Raw genomic sequence first — 23,089 nt, 5'->3', positions numbered from 1 at the left:
ATTCTGGATTTTGCGAGGTGGGTCCTATTTGAACAGAAACCAACGTAAACAAGGCTGTTCCAATTTATAGTTGGTTTGCGGATCGCTGTTAACACTATTCATGGTGTTATTGACGCAAACAATTATCATAGGAAAACACATTCTCATGTTTTGCCGAAGCTCCATGGTTTACGCTTTTGAGATGGCCACTTGTTTTGACTATTGGGTGTCAGCGTGGTCAGTGGACGACAAACACAAGCTACTTGTAAGGGGGGGGGGTCCATGTGTGATTATAAGCATATGCTTTACACCTTACTTCATCATAAATGACTTGGTACATTATCCAGACCATAATTTTAACTGAGTACAAAACTATACCGAGCGGGTATTTACAGCTTCTTTACCGGCCATCACCATAACAACGTGTCAATTCATCATCTCAAGAACCTCCGTTTCCTGGTAACCAGTGTCAGCAACCCAACTCAAAATATCGACATGAAAAGCTAGGCCGTCTCAACTTCAACTATCACATAACTAGTCCACTCTCCATCTATCGTCGCGGCAACAAGTTTCGCCAAGCACCCGACTACAACAACCTGGAAGACCTCAAACAACTATTTCAAAGAGTCAACGAGAAAATAGTACGCTGCCGTCATCATATCAGACAATGGGTCAGACTACGAACAGCAAAGTTTGAAGGTAGTTCAAATGATTGGACGACTTTGGCGTGACTTGAACCTTGACTGCCTGTGCATTGTGGCATATTCACCTGAGTACAGTAGGTTTATCTTGGTAGAACATTCATGGGCCCCATGACTATGTGGTTAACATGGCTTCAGCTACAGGCTATTTTACCCGGATACGGAAAGACTCCACAATAACAAACAAAGTTAACGCAACAAGAGAGGGAAACCAAAGAAGCTATTGTTCTTGATTTTGCAATTGATGACGTCCACCGCTACCTCGAAGGAAGAGTCTACTACTCGTTCCCACTGAACACAGTCCCTGTTCCATGACACAGAAGAGGCTAAAATTTAGGATCTCACCAATGCAAGCCTTCTAACAATTCAGCGAGATGATACTCTGAGTATTATTGTAGAGTAACTTTAATGTCTATCCCGTCACTCTACCCAGCGGTCGTTTCAGCTGGAGTTTTTGAAGTGTGATCATTGTTGCAAGAGGCCGATTCGCGAAACGAACTGATAACTTTTGTTCGTGAGTTTGCAGATGGAACTTCACACCGAAACCATCCGAGCAACATCCAGATCACTTCATGGCATGGCATCAAATGGCTCAAAGGGCAACTGCAGGAACACTTCAGTTTGCAGACTTGGACGAGGGTCTTGAGTCGAGGTAGTAGTTGCTGGGCAGAAGTCACCCTGCTATGAGATCAATGCTTGTGTTTCCTAGGGCAGTATTCTTGGACCTACTCTGTTCCTGATCTACATCGAAGATCTGCATGATGTGATCCGCCATTCAGAACTTATCGCCTGTGCTGATGACACTGTAAGATTCAAATCCATCAAGAACTTACCTCCTGATACAAGATAAAGCATGATAATAGCTGCTGCTAGTCAACTACAAGAAGACTTGGAACGATTAAAAAACTGGGGTCAGACTTGGACAGTTGAATTTGAGCCTACCGAGAGTCAGTGTCTCACTGTGTCCAACATGAAGGACATCCAAAATCATTCACCTATCATGTTCCAATGCCAGGTTGTCAGCTTCTTGAGCTTCTCGCAAACTGGAATGGAAGAAACGTCTAAAGAATATCACTCGCACTGCTGGTCAGCGTACTTCAATGCTGCAGAGATTGGGTCCAGTATTTAACAAGGCTGGTCTTGTTACCATCTACAAGACGTACATCATAAGCAAGATGGAATACGCACCTCTAGCTTGGATGGGAGCTAGCACAGTCCACCTTTCGGCTCTTGATAAAATCTAAAGGAGAGCATGTCGCCTGATAGGATTAAGCCAGGAAGAGTAACTAGGCATAATCTTAGCAGTTTATCCCATCGAAGAAATGTAGCAGCCTCCATAGGATGCAGTGCATCAATTGCCCCAATTTGCTGAAATCAATTGTCCCGCCGGTGAGGCAATCTCTGCTACTCAACAGATATGCACTACAGTCCCCGGTCCCTCAGGGTGTGACTGTCAGGGTGTGACTCTGCGAAGTTGTGACAGGGCTTTCCTGCAGCTGTGAATATCTGGAACAGCCTACCATCATCGGTTATCTCAGACATTACTACCCAGGGCATGCAGTCATTCAAATGTAGAGTAAATAAATACCTTAAGTAACGTCCTGTTTTATGGCAATTATGATTGCAATGTGTGATGCTAGTTGTTGTGTCTCTCATCACTTTCTAGTGAGTGAGGCATAGTCCAATTAATATCTCCTTTCTTTTCTTCTTGTTTTTTTTTCGTTTGATGGTCTGTTGAAATAGGCACTTAGCTATCACTTTGGGATATTATGCTTGTTTTCTTTTTGCACGGGGCACTCCTTAAAAAAAAGAACAACATGAAATTATTCCAAATTAATTTATCTGACGAGGACGTACTGTTTGAAATCACATTTGCAAATCACACCCAAATTCGACATTCTGTTCATACGTATCATAAATACATACACATTAGTATGGAAACATTCTTAGTCGGTCACAATCAACCGAAAAATGAGTTCGTCTCGAATGTTCAAGTGCATACATGCATAAAAATTTACATAATGTACCCATCTGCCAGCGCTAGGCAAATCCAACCAGCAAATACATGGCACACAGAGGTAAATTAGAATGTATTATACTTCATTGTTTTTCACGATTCAAAATGTGGTATCTTTTGACTAGTATTTTAGAAATTAAGAAAACAAAGCCCACAGATAAAGCGTTACAACATTTCAGTTTTGAAATTCATATTAATAGTCTAAGCTTCGACAGCTATAGCTATAATTCCAATACAAATGACAGTAATCCGACTGTAGCCCTTTTGTTCGGACTCCAGATACCAGCCAAGCTCAGTGCACAGGAGCGCTTGGAGACCCCCCCCCCCAATCGTTTGAAAACTGCTGCTGAATCGTTTCTCACTGTAATAGTTTGCCAATCGTGTGACGGTTGCCGTACCGGCCATAAATGGACCAAGCGCCCTATGTTCATAGCGATGCTCCTTTTCTCACAAACTAATCGCATCACTAAAGTGGCTTATTTATATTGATATTACTTAATCAATATTTTGGAGACCGTTTTAATTGACTTCATCAGAGACCTCCATGACAAAATGGCAGACGTGTAATACTTGTACAATGAATCGCTTATTATAAGAATATGATCTGTTAGATGACACATAATAAAATACCGCCTCTATTTCAGCTCGCTGTCTGCATTCTTACTTTGTTTCAAGAAGATTCAAAAAGCCTGACTGTCTCTGGTGATACAGATACTGTTCGGCAGTGGAGAGGACACGATGGGTCCTTTGCTGTTCCTGGTTCTTGGTGGTAAGTCAAAAAGCTTTTGTATGTTCAAATTTTTCAAATCTGCATTCTAAACATGTTCCTTTAACTGAAATTCCGTCGAATTTGTTCCAATATTTAAATAAATATAATTTCATATGTAAGTTTATGTTGAACAGTACGTTTAGTTAATTTGTGTCACTAAGATATCACAGACAATAACATATTTCAAACGTACTGCATCTTGTGCGCTCGTGTTGGGTAATTGGACTGCGTGAAACCCATGCTGCAGACAGATAAGAATTTACTACTACTTTACAAGTGCCTGAAAAGTGCCTTCCGGTGTGGCGGTTTCAGTCTTCCGCCGTGTTCAATTTTCCGGGTGACGTAGTCGGACATATCAGCACGTTGTTCGAACGGTTTTAGCTTTCCGGCGTGTTCAGTTTTCCGGGTGACCTGTCAGATACCACCGCGAGTACCCTGGCGAGTACTGTAGTTCTCTCAGCAGTGACCCCCAAATTGTTTATATTACGATTCTTTTCTGTGTAGTCACATAATCTCTTGCCCCATCTTTTCATGTATTCATGGGTACAACTTTAGGCAGGTCACACTCTGCTTGCATAAAAAACAACTCATACGATCCACGCGTTTGCCGCTAGTTGTACTCGACTCGTGGACGCCGCCATGACAGCTACCGGAGGGTAATGGATGACTCAATACGGCACTAAAAATTAACACAGCGGAAAGTTGAAACCGCCACACCGGGTAGTACAAAGATTGTTAATGAAGGGAAGCTTGATATGAAATAAACAAAATATATGAAATATGTGTATCATTACTGATGTAGGCATCTGTCAATTTTGAATACAAAACATGTTCACTGATTTTCCGCGTAAATTGAGTCAAACCAAAATATAATCTGTTGTAATACATATTCCGTGTTGTCAATCATATCAAACTGCTAATAATAATAATAATAATAATAATAATAATAATAATAATAATAATAATAATAATAATAATAATAATAATAATAATAATAATAATAATAATAATAATAATAATAATAATAATAATAATAATAATAATAATAATAATAATAATAATAATAATAATAATAATAATAATAATAATAATAATAATAATAATAATAATAATAATAATAATAATAATAATAATAATAATAATAATAATAATAATAATAATAATAATAATAATAATAATAATAATATAATAATAATATAATAATAATAATAATAATAATAATAATAATATAATAATAATAATATAATAATAATAATAATAATAATAATAATAATAATAATAATAGTAATAATGATAATGATAATAATAATAATAATAATAATAATAATAATAATAATAATAATAATAATAGTAATAATGATAATAATAATAATAATAATAATAATAATAATAATAATAATAATAATAATAATAATAATAATAATAATAATAATAACAATAATAACCGTAATTATACCGCGCCTTTTGCCTTTTGACACAAAGCGCCAGGTATTATTACTGCAAGGAGTGGGCGAATTTTAAGATATAAGACATAGTCCTTAAGCACCATGTAATGGTTTACAAAAAAAGTAAGCAGGGGAAATAATAATGCGTAATTAGCATTCAGATAAAACTGCCATTTCACATCAAATTTGCATGTAAAATTCTCTGTCATTCCTTCCAAATGAAGTTTTAAAATAGTAGAAAAAAGGAAGTACTGGAAATGGGCATAATTTGCATGTACCTACAATTGCGTTTGTTGCCTTTATTTTTTTTAATAATTGTATGTATGCACACACCCTTATAGTTGTTGAAATGATATCATTGCATCTCAAATTCATAGACAAATGTATCCCTAAATCAGAAAACCCACCCAAACAAAGTATCACTAATTTTCAAAGTATTTTAAGCTTGGTGATATTATGCACTTACAAGAAAAGAAATATAGACTGCTCTTTTAACTGATGTCTGATTCATTTGCTTATGATTACGTGTGTTTTAAAATACACTTTAAACTAATGGACTATTGACTGCCCTTGAAAATTATGTTTAGCATTCCCAAAACCAAATACAGTTAAATACAATCAGTAACGAATACAAATGTGTGATACTTCAAATTACGGTTAGCCCGTCACTAGTCTATCCCTGTACGTCCACGTATGATGGATGGCTTGATGAATGGCACGCAGTACAATTATGACTTCACGAATATGAACGGTTGTCTTGTCTCCACTTCAGGAGTTCAGTGGCCCTCTGCTTTCAGGTCATCATACACAACAATAGGGAGTAACTTGTTAAATAATAACCGAAACTGTGAACGCTTTTCGGTTACATTTCAACATAAATAGTACAATGAATGAATGCCAGTGAATGAACAAACAATACAGAAACCAACCATGTTTACAAATTAACGATCTCCGTACATTCGGAAAACCTTTTGAATTTTTATAATTCAATCTTCACTTCAATCTGACGATATCTGCTCGTTCACAAATTACCATGCCTTTATGCAATTTAAGCAGAGTATCGAATACATATTTCTTTACACATCATAAAAAAAAAGAATCGTAACCTAATTAGCTCTGTTTTGCAGATAGATTTTGATTACGTTTTAACAAGACAGAGTTCTTGTTGATTGTCTACCTGTTGCTGCGGGAAGCTCCACGCAGTTGGTACGGTCCCTAACACTCTAGCTCACCATCAAACTCACTCATTCCAAAATCAACAAAATAACAAACGCCAAGAAACGGCAGACTAAACAACATCAATAACATAACTAAACAGGGACAATATCCACGACCAGAGAGGAACCAGCTAATTATTCCATTTATCTATTTCTCAAGGAACATTGCAGAATGTTATTTGTTTGCTAAAGATACAGTTGATGGGAGTAAAAACACTTCATTCTATCCACCACAAACATGCAAACATGTAAAAGTTTAAGTTCGATCGATCATCTGGGTCACGAACAAAACAGAATGAAAATCCGATCACACTTTTTATAGGAAGTTCGTTTAAAAAAAAAAAAAAAAAAAAAAAAAACGTAAAAGGGATGTTTTCTACTATCATCGTTGTTAGACCGTGTAAATTAAATGTAAACGTTGATCTCTGACGAGTGTTGCTATTACCAGTTATGTAGGGTCCCATTAAACTTTGTTTTCACTGGCTTGGTTCTAACAACTGTATATGCCGCAATTGTAACAAAAAAAAGGAAAAAAAAACTATGAAAATGTTTGAGAGAAAAGAAAAGATTGTTTAAAGAAAAGATCAATGACATAAGCAACTCACATGAAACAAAAAGTGGATTCTGGTTTATATTAAGTTAGTTTAAAGTGTCTATGTACCTTTTCCTAACATAAAACACAATGTCCACAGACTTTCATTAAACTTACACAGTTTGAAGATTGTCATAGTAGAACGCTTCCCGTTAAATTTAACTCACTGAGGTGCTGCGGTTTTTGAGGAATGAGTACAACAACTAATAGTCGTCTAAGTTTTAGCATGTAAACATGTTATGCTATGATTATGGTATAATATCATAACTGGTTAATGGGTGTTTTCATGTTAAAATAACTTTCGTCTTCCTGAGACGAACATTATTGTTTTACTCTTTTCTCAAAAACTACAGAACCTCAGGTAGTATATTTGAAGGGAAGCTTTCCAGTATCATTATCTTCAAACCCTGTAAATATTATGTAAATCTTTAAAGGCCGAAGTCTTTACTGCACGGCCACGACCCTGCATGGATTTAAACGGCTGTTTAAGAAAGAGTCACTACTCATTCATTCGCATTCGTCAACGCCATTTTGGTTAGCAGGCGTAATAAAATATGATTTTTTTTTAACTTTGTTTTCCGACGTATATAGCTCTGTATGTGTGGTGTATTTTTATGAGACAATTTTTTGATACGTGTTTTTTTGCGCGTGATGCATCCTCGTATCCATGCGCTAAAATGGCGCGGCAATAATGATCACACCTGGGAACGTAGTGTTGGGGCAGCACAAACGCTATTTGGTCATTGTCAACCGTTCATTTTCTTTAGTAATCCTTGAATTGACTGACAGTAAGATGATTGTTCATCATTTTGGACCTCCTCCTGATGGTTATACTCCTGGTCAACACTGGGTCACACAAGTCATGAAACAGGTACCAAAACGGAATCGATGTCAGTCTACTAAAAAAGGTGAGCAAAAATACGTTTGTTTTGTTTTCTTTCTTTTTTTCTCTTCTTCTTCTTTGCAAGTTCGCACAGAACAAGGCTAAAAGCCACATAGGTAAAGGGCTACATGTAGGGAAAACATAAACATGCCGAAACGCAGTAGGACAGTAGGAAGTGACATTCCTCTTAAAAAAGGCAGATCATAGGATGAAGGAAGACATGCACCAGGCAAGGAGTTCCAAATAGACGCAGTACGATTGAAAAGCTACTGCAGTAGCTCTTTGTTCTACATACCGGCAGAGCCAAAGAACCCTATAAGGATGAGAGCAAGCAGAAAGATTGGTCTCATTCATTCATGCAGTCGATGCATAGCATCGGATGATGGCCCTCTAAACACGTTGGTCCTCCATAGCTGTACGCAGCTCATCCCGACGCAGTCCAGAGTCCCGGCACAAGGTGTCCACATAGGTGGTTTGTGGTCTACCTCGGGAACAGTGACCTTGAGTAGGGGCCCAAAGCACAAGCTTGCTCACTGCCAGCTCATCATGTCTGAGACAGTGACCTGCTTGTCTCAGCCTTCTTGCCCTAATCTTGGTGCTGACTCTCGGTAGTCCACCGTAGAGTTTCAGGTTTGTGACATGCCTCTCCCAATGAATCTGTGGACATTGTGTTATTTGTCCTACAACAAAGTACATACACCCTTTAAAGCCATTGGACCCTTTCGGTAAACAGTGTTGTCCAAGGCCCACACTTTGTGTACCACAACTTTTATATCAAATAACAAACCTGTGACAATTTAGGCTCAATCGGTTATCGGAGTCGGGAGAAAACAACGGAAAACCCACCCTTGTTTCCGCGCGATTTGCCTTGTCATGACATGTGTTTTAAATAAATCCGTAATTCGGAGAATTAACGAGAATTTATATTGTTCTGCTGTTTTCTCAAAAAGTAAAGCATTTCATGGAATAATATTTCAAGAGAAGTCTTTCACCATTGCATTCTGTAAACCCTGTAAGTTATTTGTAAATCTGTGAACTTTTTTTTTTCTGAACCGAAAGGGTCCAATGGCTTTAAACAAAAATCTTGTTTATTGTTCGTTTTTACTTTTAATAAAAATAAATATGTTTTCCTATTTGTATTTTCATCCAGACTGTCAGGCTTTGTTTGATGCTGGGTACAAAGAAAGTGGTATCTACACTATCCATCCCTTCCAGAATGACGACGGAATGAAGGTGTTTTGTGAAATGACGAATCAAACAGGCTGGATTGTTAGTAAACGTTTTAATAAGTACTATTTATTATTGATGCAAATTTAACATAATTTCGATATTATGTCGTTGCGGTACCCGCTGCCGAAACAACTGGCAACCTCGGTAGTATAGTTGGTAAGACACTGCTCTAGAATTGCAGGGTCGTGGGTGCGAGTCCAACCCGAGTAACATGCCTGCATTCAAAAGACTCGGGGAAGTACTGAGTATACAGTGCTAACACACATCGGTGTACGGATAACAACCAAAATTAATATTCGTTATCCCCGATGCAAGTTTAACATATATTATATAAGTTTTGTTATTAGAACTATAGAGCCTACTGTGCATTAGTTGGCATAATAGACAACAAGTATTCCCCAATGAAACCGCAAATGATGATATTGCACGATTAACAATTGGTCCTCGAAAAAAACATGATTTAGCCAAAAACTCTGTTGATAGTAAAATCACCCTGACGCAAACTGTTTGGTTCGTTTAGAAAACTCGACTAAAACTTGCTTAAAGCCATTGGACACTTTCGGTACAGAAAAAAAAGTTCACCGATTACGCATAGCTTCCAGGGTTTACAGAAGGTAATGGTGAAAGACTTCTACTGAAATGTTATTCCATGAAATGCATTACTTTATTAAAACAATATCAATTCTCGATATCGAGAATAACGGATTTATTTTAAACACATGTCATGACACGGCGAAACGTGCGGAAACAAGGGTGGGTTTTCCCGTTATTTTTTCCCGACTCCGATGACCAATCGGGCCTAAATTTTAACATTTTGTGATTGTATATAGAAGCTGTAATACACAAAGTGTTTGCCTTTGCCAATACTGTTTACCGAAATTGTCCAATGGCTTTAAAAATGGTCCATTACATATTGTATCGTTTCCCAACGTGCGTGCTTCCTAATCAACAACAGTATTTCAACGATAAATCATAATATATCTACTTTTAAGTAGATGAATACCAAAGTATACATTAATTTACTTTTTGCTGTAATAACTGAGATTATGTTGCATCAAAGACCAGTCTTCTCACTTGGTGTATAGAAAAACATATGCATGAATTAACAAACCTGTGCAAATTTGAGCTTAATCGGTCTCCGAAGTTGCGAGATAATATGAAAGACAAAACATCCTTTCACACGAAGTTGTGTGCTTTCAGATGCTTGATTGCGAGACCTCAAATTCTAAAACTGAGGTTTCAAAGTCAAAATCATGGACAGTTACTTCTTTTTCGAAAACTGCTCCACTTCAAAAGGGAGCCGTTTCTCACAATGTTTCATACTATCAACCTTTCCCATTACTCGTTATCAAGTAAGGTTTTATGCTAATACTTATTTTGATTAATTACCAATTGTGTCCACTCCATTTAAGTGCTAACTGTAACGTCGGTTGATTGAAAACGATGTTTATTTCTTAGTTGTTTCTATATTATTTCAACTTCTCCAACATACAATTGTATTATCTTTTGCCATGCACTATTATTCAACTGCCTTGCACGTCAACTAGTGTCAACAAACACAGCAAACAAATAAACAATATTTGTCTAACAGCTTCAAAACAGCTTTAACAACAACAAATCCAGGAAAAACTGGGAATTTCATAAACTGGCCACGAGAGGGCGATGTAACCCACAGCTCCTACCTGTATAAAACAGGCCCTACCATTTACCAAGCACACCTGACATAAAAAAAAAAAAACTACGAACAACTATCCCATTACAAGAAACCCTCCTCAAAACATAGGAATAAACTGGGAAGAGAATCCATAAAATTTCCCCAAGTCCACCTGGTCTAACGTACATGAAACGCTCCCGTAATGGCATGACCTAGATTACACAAAAGTACGAAACTATCCCAAAATAAATAAATTAACCCCAAGAATTACCACCTAAAATCACCAATATTTACAGCAAAACCAACAATGATAAATTAGCAATGCCTAAAATGTCCTCCTACCGCTGGTTTGGGATCCAGGGTCCTCCAAAACTAAAACATAAATTATATAAATGCATAGCGCCCTCAATATTGTCCAAATTGTTAAACTAATCCAACTCGCAACACTAACGTTGAATCGTAATCTGGAAACAATTTCGACATTTAAATAATAAGAACACACAGTCCGATGGTTTTAAACTTTCACGGGTTATTTTGTTATATTCTTCAAGGTTGTCCAGCGGCGCTATGATGGATCAGTAAATTTCAACCGCACTTGGGCAGAATATATGAATGGCTTCGGTTCTTTGGATGGTGAGCTATGGCTTGGCAATGAGATTCTACATAAACTAACTGATGCTGGAGGGAACTGGACAATCCGTCTGGTCCTAACCAATGAAGAAAACACAACGGGTCAATTGCTTGAGACACAGTTTCACGTCGGACGTGTCGATTACACCATGTTTTTGGAGCACTCCAAGATACAACCAACTGGTATGAAAACATGCAATTAAATCATAGGCGCTGTATTTTTGCGGGCCCGTTACTTTGTTGGTATGACACAATTCAAAACTGTCATTTAAATGTAATCACACTGTACACTATTGGTATTGTCGGAGACCAGTATTCCCACTTGGTTTATCTCAACATAATAACATAGCAAACCTGTGACAATTAGAGCTCAATTGGTCGTCAAAGTTGCGAGATAATAACATAAAAACACCCTTGTCACACAAAGTCGTGTGCTTTCAGATGCTTGATTTCGAGACCTCAAAATATAATTCTGAGTTGCCGAAATCAAATTCGTGGAATACTTCGTAATTTCAGAGGGTTTCTCACAATGTGTTTTACTGTCAACCTCGTTACCAAGTAAGCTTCTTTGCTAACACCATTAACTCAATCAGTTGACTACTGGTAAAAGTTGAAATCATAATTGCTAATAAATTACATCAACAATTACTCTACATAATTCCTTTAAAAGAACATTAGAAAACATGTTTGCTAACAAATCAGTTGCTGGCAGTGTAAACAGTTTATGTAATCCACCATAAACATAAACTGACACACCCCTAGAAGTTTGAGATCGATCGGCCATCTGAGTCACGAGAAAATAAGGAAAAACCGATTACACATTTTGCATGACATCGATGCAAAAACTAAAATGAATAAACGCTAAGTGAGCGATAAACTCCAAACGGGGAAAAACTAGTTTATTTATTTCTCATCAAGTTTGACATTTTAGACCAAAATATTTCAAGTGATGTTTTCTGCTATCATCATCACTAGACCGTCTAGGTTGTATGTAATTCTGTGACCTTCACATGATTTTTGATCTTACCAGTTCTGTAAAGTTCATCTAAGGCTAATTGTTGTATTGTGTTTCAGTTGTTGGATATTGTAGACACAAACTGGGAATGGAAGACGGGAGTATTACTGATGATAGGATCACGGCATCCAGTTATAACAATTTATACTATCCGCCAAGAAATGCACGACTGAACCTGAAAAGTTGTTGGTTCCCAGCCGATGAAGAACTCGATGATTCATGGCTTCAAATATACATGGGTGCAGAGACTTGGCAAATCGAGGGTGTCATCACACAGGGCTTTTATGGTAATGATTTCTATACGACCCAATACCAGGTACAATACAGCACTGATGGCACTGCATGGCTGTATGTTAAAGGAGCCTCTAATCCACAGGTAATAATGCACAGCAAATACACAAATCAACACGTTTGTATAATAAAACAACACGCTTCAATAATGACATACAGCCACTGTTTCCTGTTTACTTTGTTACTGCAGACAAGCTCTGGCAAAACGTTTAATTTATACAATTTCCTAAAGCTAAACAGCCCTAGTCTTGACCAAGGTCCGACTATTTATCATTTTTAATTCCAAACATGTACCCCTTATAAACAATATAATCCACTAAAACAATACAAATACAACATTCGTGTACAAAATCGTAATTGTAAATTAAACATTTAATTATGTTTACCTATGTTGATATATTGACAGACATTCAAAGGCAACTCTGATAGCAACACTCAAATTACCAATATGTTCCAGCAACCTTTTCAAGCACGGTACATCCGCTTCAGACCAACAGCCTGGGAAACATACCCAGCCCTACGTGTTGAACTCCTCGGCTGCAGAGGTATTATTTTTAGTCAATTACCACGTAATTAGATAGCAGAGTTTATGTACAAATCACACTCAACTCAACTGAGAGACACCGAACTTATACAAAACGCGACGCTTTTTTTTCTTCTGAAAAGTTACAAGTAAGAAATCGTTGCCAGACATTGCATACGCGTCATTGACCGCCGTCTTTGCTGTATTTTACACGTGAAAAGTGCACGAGAGCCACGCGCAGTGCGTACACGCGTGCAATGTTCACGTCAAAAATACATCAAAGATGGCAGTCGATGACTCTGATTGCATTCCATCTATTGTAAACCTTTAGACAACACCTAAGCTGCTGATATATGGTGCGTTCGTTTAGCTCCCCAGGGTCTACCCCGGTGTGTGGCGTTTTTTATTCCCAGGACGAAGGTGGATAATTATATGCACAAGTTCGTTCTGAAAAAGAAATACTCCTCACACCGGGGTCGACCCAGGGAAGCTAAACGAACGCACCCATAGTGTCATGGGCATGTATTGTGAGAAACAAGAAAACGTGTTTGAAACGTAAACCAATGTCTCAATAAGAATAGTTGAAATTATTTATAAATGAACAAGATCAACTTCAAAATTAACTATATTTTAAAGTTTAAATTCAACAAACTATGTTGATCTGAAGGAAACGCTGTTTACAATTTTTTTTCAGTTAATAAAGTCTGTCACCAGAAGCTTGGAATGGAAGACGGTACCATTCCTGATGAAAGCATAACGACATCGTCTACTGACTACCTGGAATGCACAGATCACCCTAAAGGAAGGCTAGAGGTGTTCGGTGGCTGGTGTCCCAAATTGAACGACCTAAACAGTGCATGGTTCCAAGTGGATCTAAAGCTCCCGGTACTGATTCAAGGTGTTGTTACACAGGGTAGATACGACAACGAGTTGTACTGGGTTACAGAGTTCATCGTATCTTACGGTGACGACGAGCAAGACATGCGCTTCATAGGAGGGACAAATGAGGGCAGTGCACAGGTATGACGTCATAATTAAATGGCAGATAAAAACCTTTTCTGTTGATTGTTAGCAAACATAACCTATGTAATTGATCATCAGATAATTTATTTGTTCTTCACCGATTCACTGAAACTGGCAGATTCACTATTCCTTCACAATTATTTTCAGATTTTTATATTGCACTTTATTAATTTGAACGAAATGAACGCTTAAACCAGATTATGTGATTTGTTTTTAAAGCATGACGTTTAGAAACTGCAGTAGTAACCTTCTGCATGTTTTACAATATTAACTTAAAGGAACACTTTGCCTTGGATCGGACGAGTTGGTCTATAAAAAAGCGTTTGAAACCGTTTGTTATGAAATGTATATGGTTGGAAAGATGTTTTAAAAGTAGAATATAATGATCCACACAAGTATCCCTCAAAATTGCACGGTTTTCAATTTACGTCGCGAATTAACACGGTCGGCCATTTATGGGAGTCAACTTGTCGACGAGGTACAACGGAAACCACGCAATTTTGAGGTAATTTGTGTAGATCATTGTATTCTACTTTTACAACATCTTTCTAACCATATCAATTTTATAGCAAACGGTTACAAACGCTTTTCAAAGACCAACTCGACCGATCCAAGGCAATGTGTTCCTTTAAAAACCTAATCTACCTAATTGGTAGATCAAACTATTCTGTTCTGATATTGCTCTTTCTTTACAGAAATTCACTGGAAATACAGATAGAGATACAAAAGTAACTAACACGTTCAATGAGAAAGTAAGAGCGCGCCACATTCGCATCACACCAACTGGGTATCGTGATCGTCCAGGACTGCGCATTGAAATAATTGGATGCAATGGTAATAAAGTAAACTTGGTTTTCTAATTGAGTTTTTGGAACATATCCAAATACGCCTCAGGTTAAATCAAATACGCGTTGCAGTCCTTATAACTTGCGTGAAATTGTAAAATCATTACAAACAAAGCGAAGTAAAAGAAATAATTGTATTTTGTACAGACTTTGGCGATATTTGTTAATATATATATTTTGAATTATTATTATTATTTTTCTTCTTTTTTTCATTTCCAAAGATTCGCGAATTTATTTTAAAAAAAAAAACAGTTAATTGCAATTAAGTGCAAATTACTAACTCAACTACTTGAAAATACATTCTTTGTGATTTACATTGTTCCAACATTATTACAGTCACCTGGAAATGTTTTTTTTTTTTTTTTTTTTTTTTTTCGAAATAAAGCTTTTGTCACTAATATACGTTTTGATGAGTGGAATGTGAATGAACAGTTAACAAATGTTTTAAAGGCAGTGGACACTGTTGAAAATTTTCAAAGACTAGCCTCCACAGTTGGTGTATCTCAACATATGCATAAAATAACACACATGTGAAAATTTTAGCTCAATCGGTCATCGAAGTTGCGAGATAATAATGAAATAAAAATAACCCTTGTCGCACGAAGTTGTGTGCGTTTAGATGGTTGATTTCGAGACCTCAAGTTCTAAACTTGAGGTCTCGAAATCAAATTCGTGGAAAATTACTTCTTTCCCGAAAACTATGGCACTTCAGAGGGAGCCGTTTCGGACAATGTTTTATACCATCAACCTCTCCCCAATTCTCTTCACCAAGAAAGGTTTTATGCCAATAGTTATTTTGAGTAATTACCAATAGCGTCCACTGCCTTAAAAAAAAATTTTTTTTATCTTATTTACAAATTTAAGAGTAGGCCCCGACCCGAGAGGGCGCCGTTCGTGACGTCAATCGAGGCACGATATTTGAAAAGAAAATGTTGCACAGTGTTGTAAAAGACGTCGAACCGGACCGCATAGGCACTTGCACTTGTGAGTCTGACCAGCCATGCAGACTGACCCCATCTTTAGTTGTTTTGTTGCATCAGCAGCAATACACTTGATGGTCGGCACTGCCGGAAAAATGCAAGAAAACGTGTGTTCACTCTACGCATCAAGGCAAAGTCTGCCTCGATTGACGTCACAAAAGGGGTAGGCGGAGTCAAACCCCCAAACAACTTTCTATATTGTTTAACCATGTACATCTTGACAACTCTTAATAATGTGACCGGCTCTACAAAAATGGGTGCTAAGGGACAAAATAAGAAAAATGAGTTACATACTCAGCTGAATTGGTGTTATTAAGCTTTATTTGGGTGTAGGTTTGAACCATGTGGCATTTTGCGTTCTGGAGATATACTGATATTTGCATATTCATAATTTAATGAAAGTGCTTTCAGAGATACAGCTTCTTAAACCTAGCAAACTTTAAGGGAAGTTACCTAAACATTTTACAAAAACCTTGTTTTTTCAACAAATATAAATCAATAAAAATGACATTTCTGTGAATAAAACATGGAAGTGTTTATGCAATAGAAGCCAATAAACCAAGAAAGAAAAAATCATGCTGTGAAAATATTTTCAGGATCTCAACATTGAACGCCTCTTTAAATGTAATTAGCATATCGTCCCTAAATACCCTTTTTTTTTTTTAGAGCGGGTCACTTATGTTTGAAAATATAAAAATTATATTTCCAGGTGACTTTAAGTTTAAAACTAGACAGTCGTGACCATAATAACTTTCGAAAATTTCATAAACAAAAACAAACCGCACTGTTTGTTTCCTTTAGAACGCTGGTATTGTTTGGATCGTCTTGGAATGGGAGATGGCAGCATTCCAGACTTCAGAATCACAGCATCAAGTACACAGCAGAGGGAAGATGGTAACTGTCAACCAAGCAATGCACGACTGACTCAATCAGCAAACAACAATACTATTGGCTGGTGCCCTGATCCCAATGACAACAAACCATGGTTACAAATTGATATGGGATTTAAAGTCATAATGGAGGGAGTTATGATGCTGCAAGGATCTGATCAGGGAACCAGTGTAGAAATGAATTACGGGTACCAGCTAGAATACAGTGATGGCCAGAGCACTTGGGTTACTATGAGCTCAGGCCAGGTAAGAACTTACATCTTTCCTGTACACTGATGTTATTATTGTTGTCTCTTAACAAACACATTAATGTATATTTGGTTTGTGGTAACAACGTGGCCCAATTTCATAGAGCTGCTGAGCACAACAAATTGCTTAGCACGGAGTTTCTTCCTTGATAAAAACATGATTACCAACCAAATTCCAATGTGATGTTCAGGATAAGCAAACAACAGTGTCTTACCAACTAGAATATTCTTTATCCCCGAAGCAAATTTAACATCTATTATATCGTTGCGGTGCCCGCTGCCAAAACATAGGATTCGAACTGCCTCTAGCTACCGGGGAATCTCGGTAGTCTAGTTGGTAAGACACTGCTCTAGATTGCAAGGGTCGTGGGTTTGAATCCCATCCGAGTAACATGCCTGTGATATTTTGTCACAGGTCTCGGGAAAGTACTGAGTATACAGTGCTAACACACATTGGTGTATAGGTAAAAATCAAAATTAATATTCTTTATCCCCAATGCAAATTTAACATCTATTATGTCGTTGCGGTACCCGCTGCCAAAACATAGGATTCGAACTGCCTCTAGCTACCGGGGAATCTCGGTAGTCTAGTTGGTAAGACACTGCTCTAGATTGCAAGGGTCGTGGGTTCGAATCCCACCCGAGTAAATTTGTTTCTTGTCAAATCACAAAGTAACTATGCCAAACACAGTCTAGCTGGTTTTTTTAGGGCTATATTTAACTAAGTTTATATAATTGTTTTTATTAAATCAGACTTCTGTGCTCAAAATCAAATCCCCTTTTATGATATGCCGATTATTAATTTGATTGGTCTACTGTGGCTACGTAATTTTTTTGGTTTTACTAGTGACTTGCTATTTGATGGACTAGTTTAAATAAATAACATAACTTGTAATTTTTGTTTCGGTAACAGATTTTAAGAAGAAAGAACAAAGCAGACTTGGTAGCTACAAGTATGTTCCATCCACCAATCACTGCTCGTTATATTCGCATCATACCAAACCAGACTGATGGCTCTTCATGGATACGTGTTGAACTACTTGGATGTAAAGGTCGGTTCGATCGAGATGTATCATGCACATTGTTTAAATACAAAGTTATATTCGTCTGAAAATAGCAGTGAACTGACCGTGAATTATTTTATAGAATCAAACAGCAACATATTAAACATTTTATTGCTTAGTATTTTAGAAAGGGTCATGAAAAAGTTTGCAAGTAAAATGTTCAAGTGAACAGATTAGATCAACTTTTTCTTAGCTTTTTGAAGCAACTCACAACTCTAACATGAAAATGTTTTCACAGATGGTGAAGGCAACATAGATGTTTGGTTATCTTTCTTTAAACAGCCAGAAAGGATGATCTCAAATAATAATAATAATAATAAGACATTTGTAAAGCGCCTAATGCAAAAGCCTCTAAGCGCATTAAAGAAACAATAAAATAAACAATTAGAGAAAGATACAAGATACAAATAGGCAAACTACAAAAAAGAAGCTTTAAACAAATGAGTTTTCAACAAGGACTTAAAACATTGTAAAGTATTAGCTTGGCGAATATGCACAGGAAGACTATTCTAAAGAAACGGTGCGGCGTAAGAAACAGATCTGTGGCCATAAAAAATGGAAGAAGCTCTAGTAGCAGAAAGCAATGACTGTTGAGATGATCGTAAAGTCCGAGTAGGGGAATAATGATGAACAAGTTCAGGTAAATAAGCAGGAGATTGACATGTTTGGGCCTTGAAAGTTAACAGAAGAATTTTGTAAACTGCTCGAAACTTAACTGGGAGCCAATGCAATTGCATTAGTACAGGTGTAATATGGTGTGACAAGGCAGACAAGAAACGTGGCGAGCAGCAGTGTTCTGTACACGTTGAATTTTAGCAAGATCTTTATAGGGGAGTCCATACAGAAGTGAATTGCAGGAATCAAGTCTAGTAGTGACGAAGGCATGAACATGAAGAAGAATAGTTGCTTCATCCAGGTAGCGGCGAATTTGTGATATTTTCCTAATAGCCATGAGAGCTCCTTTGCAAACATTATCAACATGTCTACTCATGCACAATGATGAATCCATAATAACACCGAGGTTACGGGCAAATTCAGATGGTTCAATGACAGACTGGGCAATTTGTATTGTTGGCAACGAATTTTTTTTTGCGAAACGAGATCTCAAAAATAAAATCTCAGTTTGTGAGTCATTCAAAGCAAGTTTATTTGACAACGCCCAAGATTTGACACCTTGAATGCACACTTCAACTTTTGCAATGGCAGAAGCGCGATCAGCTAGATCAAATGTAATGTAAAGCTGGGTGTCGTCAGCGTAAGCAACTCGAGAAATACCATGGGCAGCAATGAGGTCTTGCAAGGGTGCACTGAACAATATAAATTCAAGTGGCCCAGCTACAGAACCTTGTGGAACACCACACCAGAGATGATGGCGATCTGATTTAACATTGTTGATGAGAACATGCTGGGTTCTGTTGTTCAGATAAGAAAAGAACCAGCTAAGGGCAGTTCCAGTAATATATAGATATTACAGTTTTCCAACAGCTGCCGTCCATCCAGGAAACATAACAAATATAACGAGTCTCTTACCTCACACTAAAACAGTGTAAAAATGGGTTTTCTCCAGAACGCTCAAAGCTAAATTTCTGAAAAACGTGGGGTCAAACAATCCCGCGTGACAAAGGAATCGTATAGTCAGTGGCGGCTATTTGGTGTGGAAATGACAAAGCTGGAGAACTGTGTTCAAAACCAATAGGGGGAATTCGTCACTGGCGTCCAGGGTCTTTATAATAGATAAGCCGTTTTTAACTCTCGACTGAAAAAGCCGGGCGCCCGGGTGCATTTTTGACTCGAGATATTTATTACTAAAGCAACTTTTGAGAGTAAAGTGGTTATTAACCGGTATCTGCGATGTCTATTTGGCCATAAAAAAAGGTAATAGTTGACATATTGAGATCATCTTTTATTGGCTCTTTAATGTAACGGCAACAACAACTTACTAGTAACATAACCCCTTTTCCCCACAATGTTTAAACATGGGAATTGGTTCTTACGATAAAGTCTCCCCCCCTTTTTTTTTAGTACCAACAAGCTCTGGATGATAAGTGATTTCTCAAGAGAGTAGTGACATTTTAAATTGTAATTTTCACAGATTAGGTTATTTGTTTATGAAGTATTTATAAACTCAAATGACCAATCAACACGCAATGGTTAAAGGAACATTAGAAAATTAGTTTCTGCTAACAAAACAGTTGATGGCAGTGTAAGCACTTTATGTAATCCACTATGAACGTAAACTCGATCGGCCATCTGGGTCACGAGAGAATAGTGAAAACCCGATAACAATTTTCGCATTGCATCAATGCAAACATAAAATTTAATGATGCGCTCACTAAGCGACAAACTCCAAACGCTAAGTTGGATTATTTATTTCTCATCAAAGACGACATTTCAGACAAAAAAATGTACAGGGATGTTTTTACTATCATCATCATTAGACCGTGTAAGTTTCATGTAAATCTGTGATCTTCACGGTTTGTTTTTATTTCTTACCAATTCTGTAACGTTCTTTTAAGTTAACTCAGGAAACACTGAGTCAAATTTTAGCCTTTTTTTTCGAATAAACCTTTTATATAGAGAAAATTCAGATTTACTGCTACTTTACAGAACGGGAGCACATCGCTTTAAACTAAGGTATTCAATCATTCAAAATTGTTATGTTTTACAGTACGCTGGGTATGTGGACAACGCCTTAATATTAAGAGAGCCCTCAGCACTCCCTACGAACCACTGAGGACTTCGATTGACGTACTGCTAGTAACTTTAGTTGAGGGAGTCATAGCAGAAGGGGCAAATGAACCGTCATTTCAGGTAGAATACAGTCTCGACGGCACTACCTGGGTCTACGTTAGCCACAGGGGAGCACCTGAAGGAGAACCTCAGGTAAAATGCTTCGTTGTTGCATTAACAGAATGGTTCTTCAAGTTGACTAGTTTTTATTATGATGGACTTGTTTCTTAATTATCTTTAAACAGAGACAATTGATACCAGACACTCGTACGCACAAAAACATACGTTTACCTTTAAGACACTGGACACTATTGGGAATTATGAAAGACCAGTCTTTTCACTTGGTGTATTTTAACATATGCACACAATATCAATAAATTTGAGCTCAATCGGCCATCGTAGTTGCGAGATAATAATGAAAGAAAAACACCCTTGTTACACGAAGTTGTGTGCTTTCAGATGCTTGATTTCGAGACCTCAAAGTCTAAATCTGAGGTCTCGAAATCAAATTCATGGAAAATTACTTATTTCTCGAAAGTTACTTTACTTCAGAAGGAGCCGTTTCTCACAATGTTTTATACCACCAACCTCTCACTATTACCCATTACCAAGTAAGGTTGTATGCTAACAATTATTTTAGGTAATTACCAATAGTGTCCACTGCCTTTAAACAGCTACCCGAGCGGAATGTTTTCAACAGAAATGGTATGTTTACTTGTTTATAATGCACTTGTTCACCATTTTAATGTAATTTTGATATGTGTTCACTGAAATTTTCGTAATTATCCAGTAAAAAATCAGGCCCCTACCTAAAGGTTTTTTGAAAAACTAAAAACACTTCTGCCGTTGAGAGCGGGCGTCAAAGGACAATGCCGCTGACGTCATTTGTGGGAGTTTGCTTTGTTATACATCCACGCTGCAACAAAGCGGCTTTATCTACTTATGACGTTTTGAGAGTGATTACGTAACGGGGCTTTTCGCAAAACTCGCAAAAAAGCTCTGGACAAGGGCATACAAAATGATTGTTTTTTTACACAATTGAAACCTATTTATAATCATATGACTCGATTTCCTTATTCATCGAAAACATTTTAAAGCCATTGGACCCTTTCGGTAAACAGTATTGTCCAAGTCCCACACTTCGTGTATCACAACTTATATATAAAATAACAATCCTGTGGAAATTTAGGCTCAATCGGACATCGGAGTCGGGAGAAAATAACGGGAAAACCCACTCCTGTTTTCGCGCGTTTCGCCGTGTCATGACATGTGTTTATAACAAATCCGTAATTCTCGTTAACGAGAATTTATATTGTTTTACCGTTTTCTCAAAAAGTAAAGCATTTCATGGACTAATATTTCAAGAGAAGTCTTTCACCATTACCTTCTGTAAACCCTGTAAATTATTTGTAAATCTGTGAACTTTTTTTTTTTTTTTCTGTACCGAAAGGGTCCAATGGCTTTAAGTGGAACTCAGCAAAGTTCCCGACTTGACATTTTCGTTCAAACAGGTCTTTAAACCAATTTTTGCTTTCTCCTGTGCTACAGACGTTCCGTGGTAACATTTATGGGCTATCCGCACCGTTAACGAGCATGTTTGAGCAGCCAGTCAGAGCACGCTTCATCCGTGTAACAGAAGTTGATTATAAAGTTGTGAGAGTTTCAATTATAGGATGCAGAAGTAAGTTCCCCAATTTTAGTTCAATAACTGAATGTCAAGTCTAACGGCTGAAGTTGTTTTACTTGTTAGTTTTGCTTTAATCTTTACATATAAATCAACACAAACGATCTTAAAACATGTGTAAAACATGTACGGGGTGCCATGAAATTGTGCTTTACCACATTATTCAAATTATTATTATTCTACAACACACGTACATGGGTGACATTCTTAGAAAAATAAAATAAAATAACAAACAAGTTAAACTTACACAAATCAAATATGTGTACTTTATTATGTTTTCCAGATAATATTCTTGAGACTGCCAACAATCAAGCCTTCAGCATTCACCATCACACAGAAAATAACCGAGACGAAACAAACTGCCCGGGTCTGAATAGTGAAGGAGGATGGTGGTTTAATAGATGCTCTGGTTTACCTGGTGTAGATAATAACCTTAATGCTGAATATGTCCAACCTGGTGATTCTGTGGGTCCATACAAACGAGTCATTAGAGCTACTGAATGGAATGGGTCTCGTATTGCAAAGACTGAAATAAAAATACGCCGTCAATCTCCACCTCGTGGTTAAAAAGGTTTCATGATACAAATTTGCTAAGCCCCATTGACAGTCAAATGATTAACAAAAGCAAAATCGCATATTGGTGCATTTATTTGTCAAATTTAGGACCTGTTCAGCCAAG

The 23,089-nt window shown here is 37.2% G+C and overlaps 1 protein-coding gene across 1 annotated transcript; it reads left to right on the top strand.

Annotated features, from left to right (window-relative positions):
• The first annotated feature begins 1,533 nt into the window (after positions 1–1,533).
• LOC117299637 lies at positions 1,534–22,977 on the top strand. Its single transcript, XM_033783186.1, has 13 exons — positions 1,534–1,801; positions 7,488–7,628; positions 8,754–8,872; positions 11,039–11,300; positions 12,192–12,508; positions 12,830–12,968; positions 13,641–13,966; positions 14,665–14,803; positions 16,596–16,930; positions 17,846–17,978; positions 20,665–20,879; positions 22,275–22,407; positions 22,694–22,977. Exons 1-13 carry the CDS (start codon positions 1,534–1,536, stop codon positions 22,975–22,977), a joined length of 2,811 nt encoding a protein of 936 aa, XP_033639077.1.
• The last annotated feature ends 112 nt before the right edge of the window (positions 22,978–23,089 follow it).

Source organism: Asterias rubens, chromosome 14, assembly GCF_902459465.1.
Source record: "Asterias rubens chromosome 14, eAstRub1.3, whole genome shotgun sequence".
Lineage (NCBI taxonomy): Eukaryota > Metazoa > Echinodermata > Asteroidea > Forcipulatida > Asteriidae > Asterias > Asterias rubens.
This window is presented reverse-complemented; position numbering and strand designations above follow the sequence as displayed.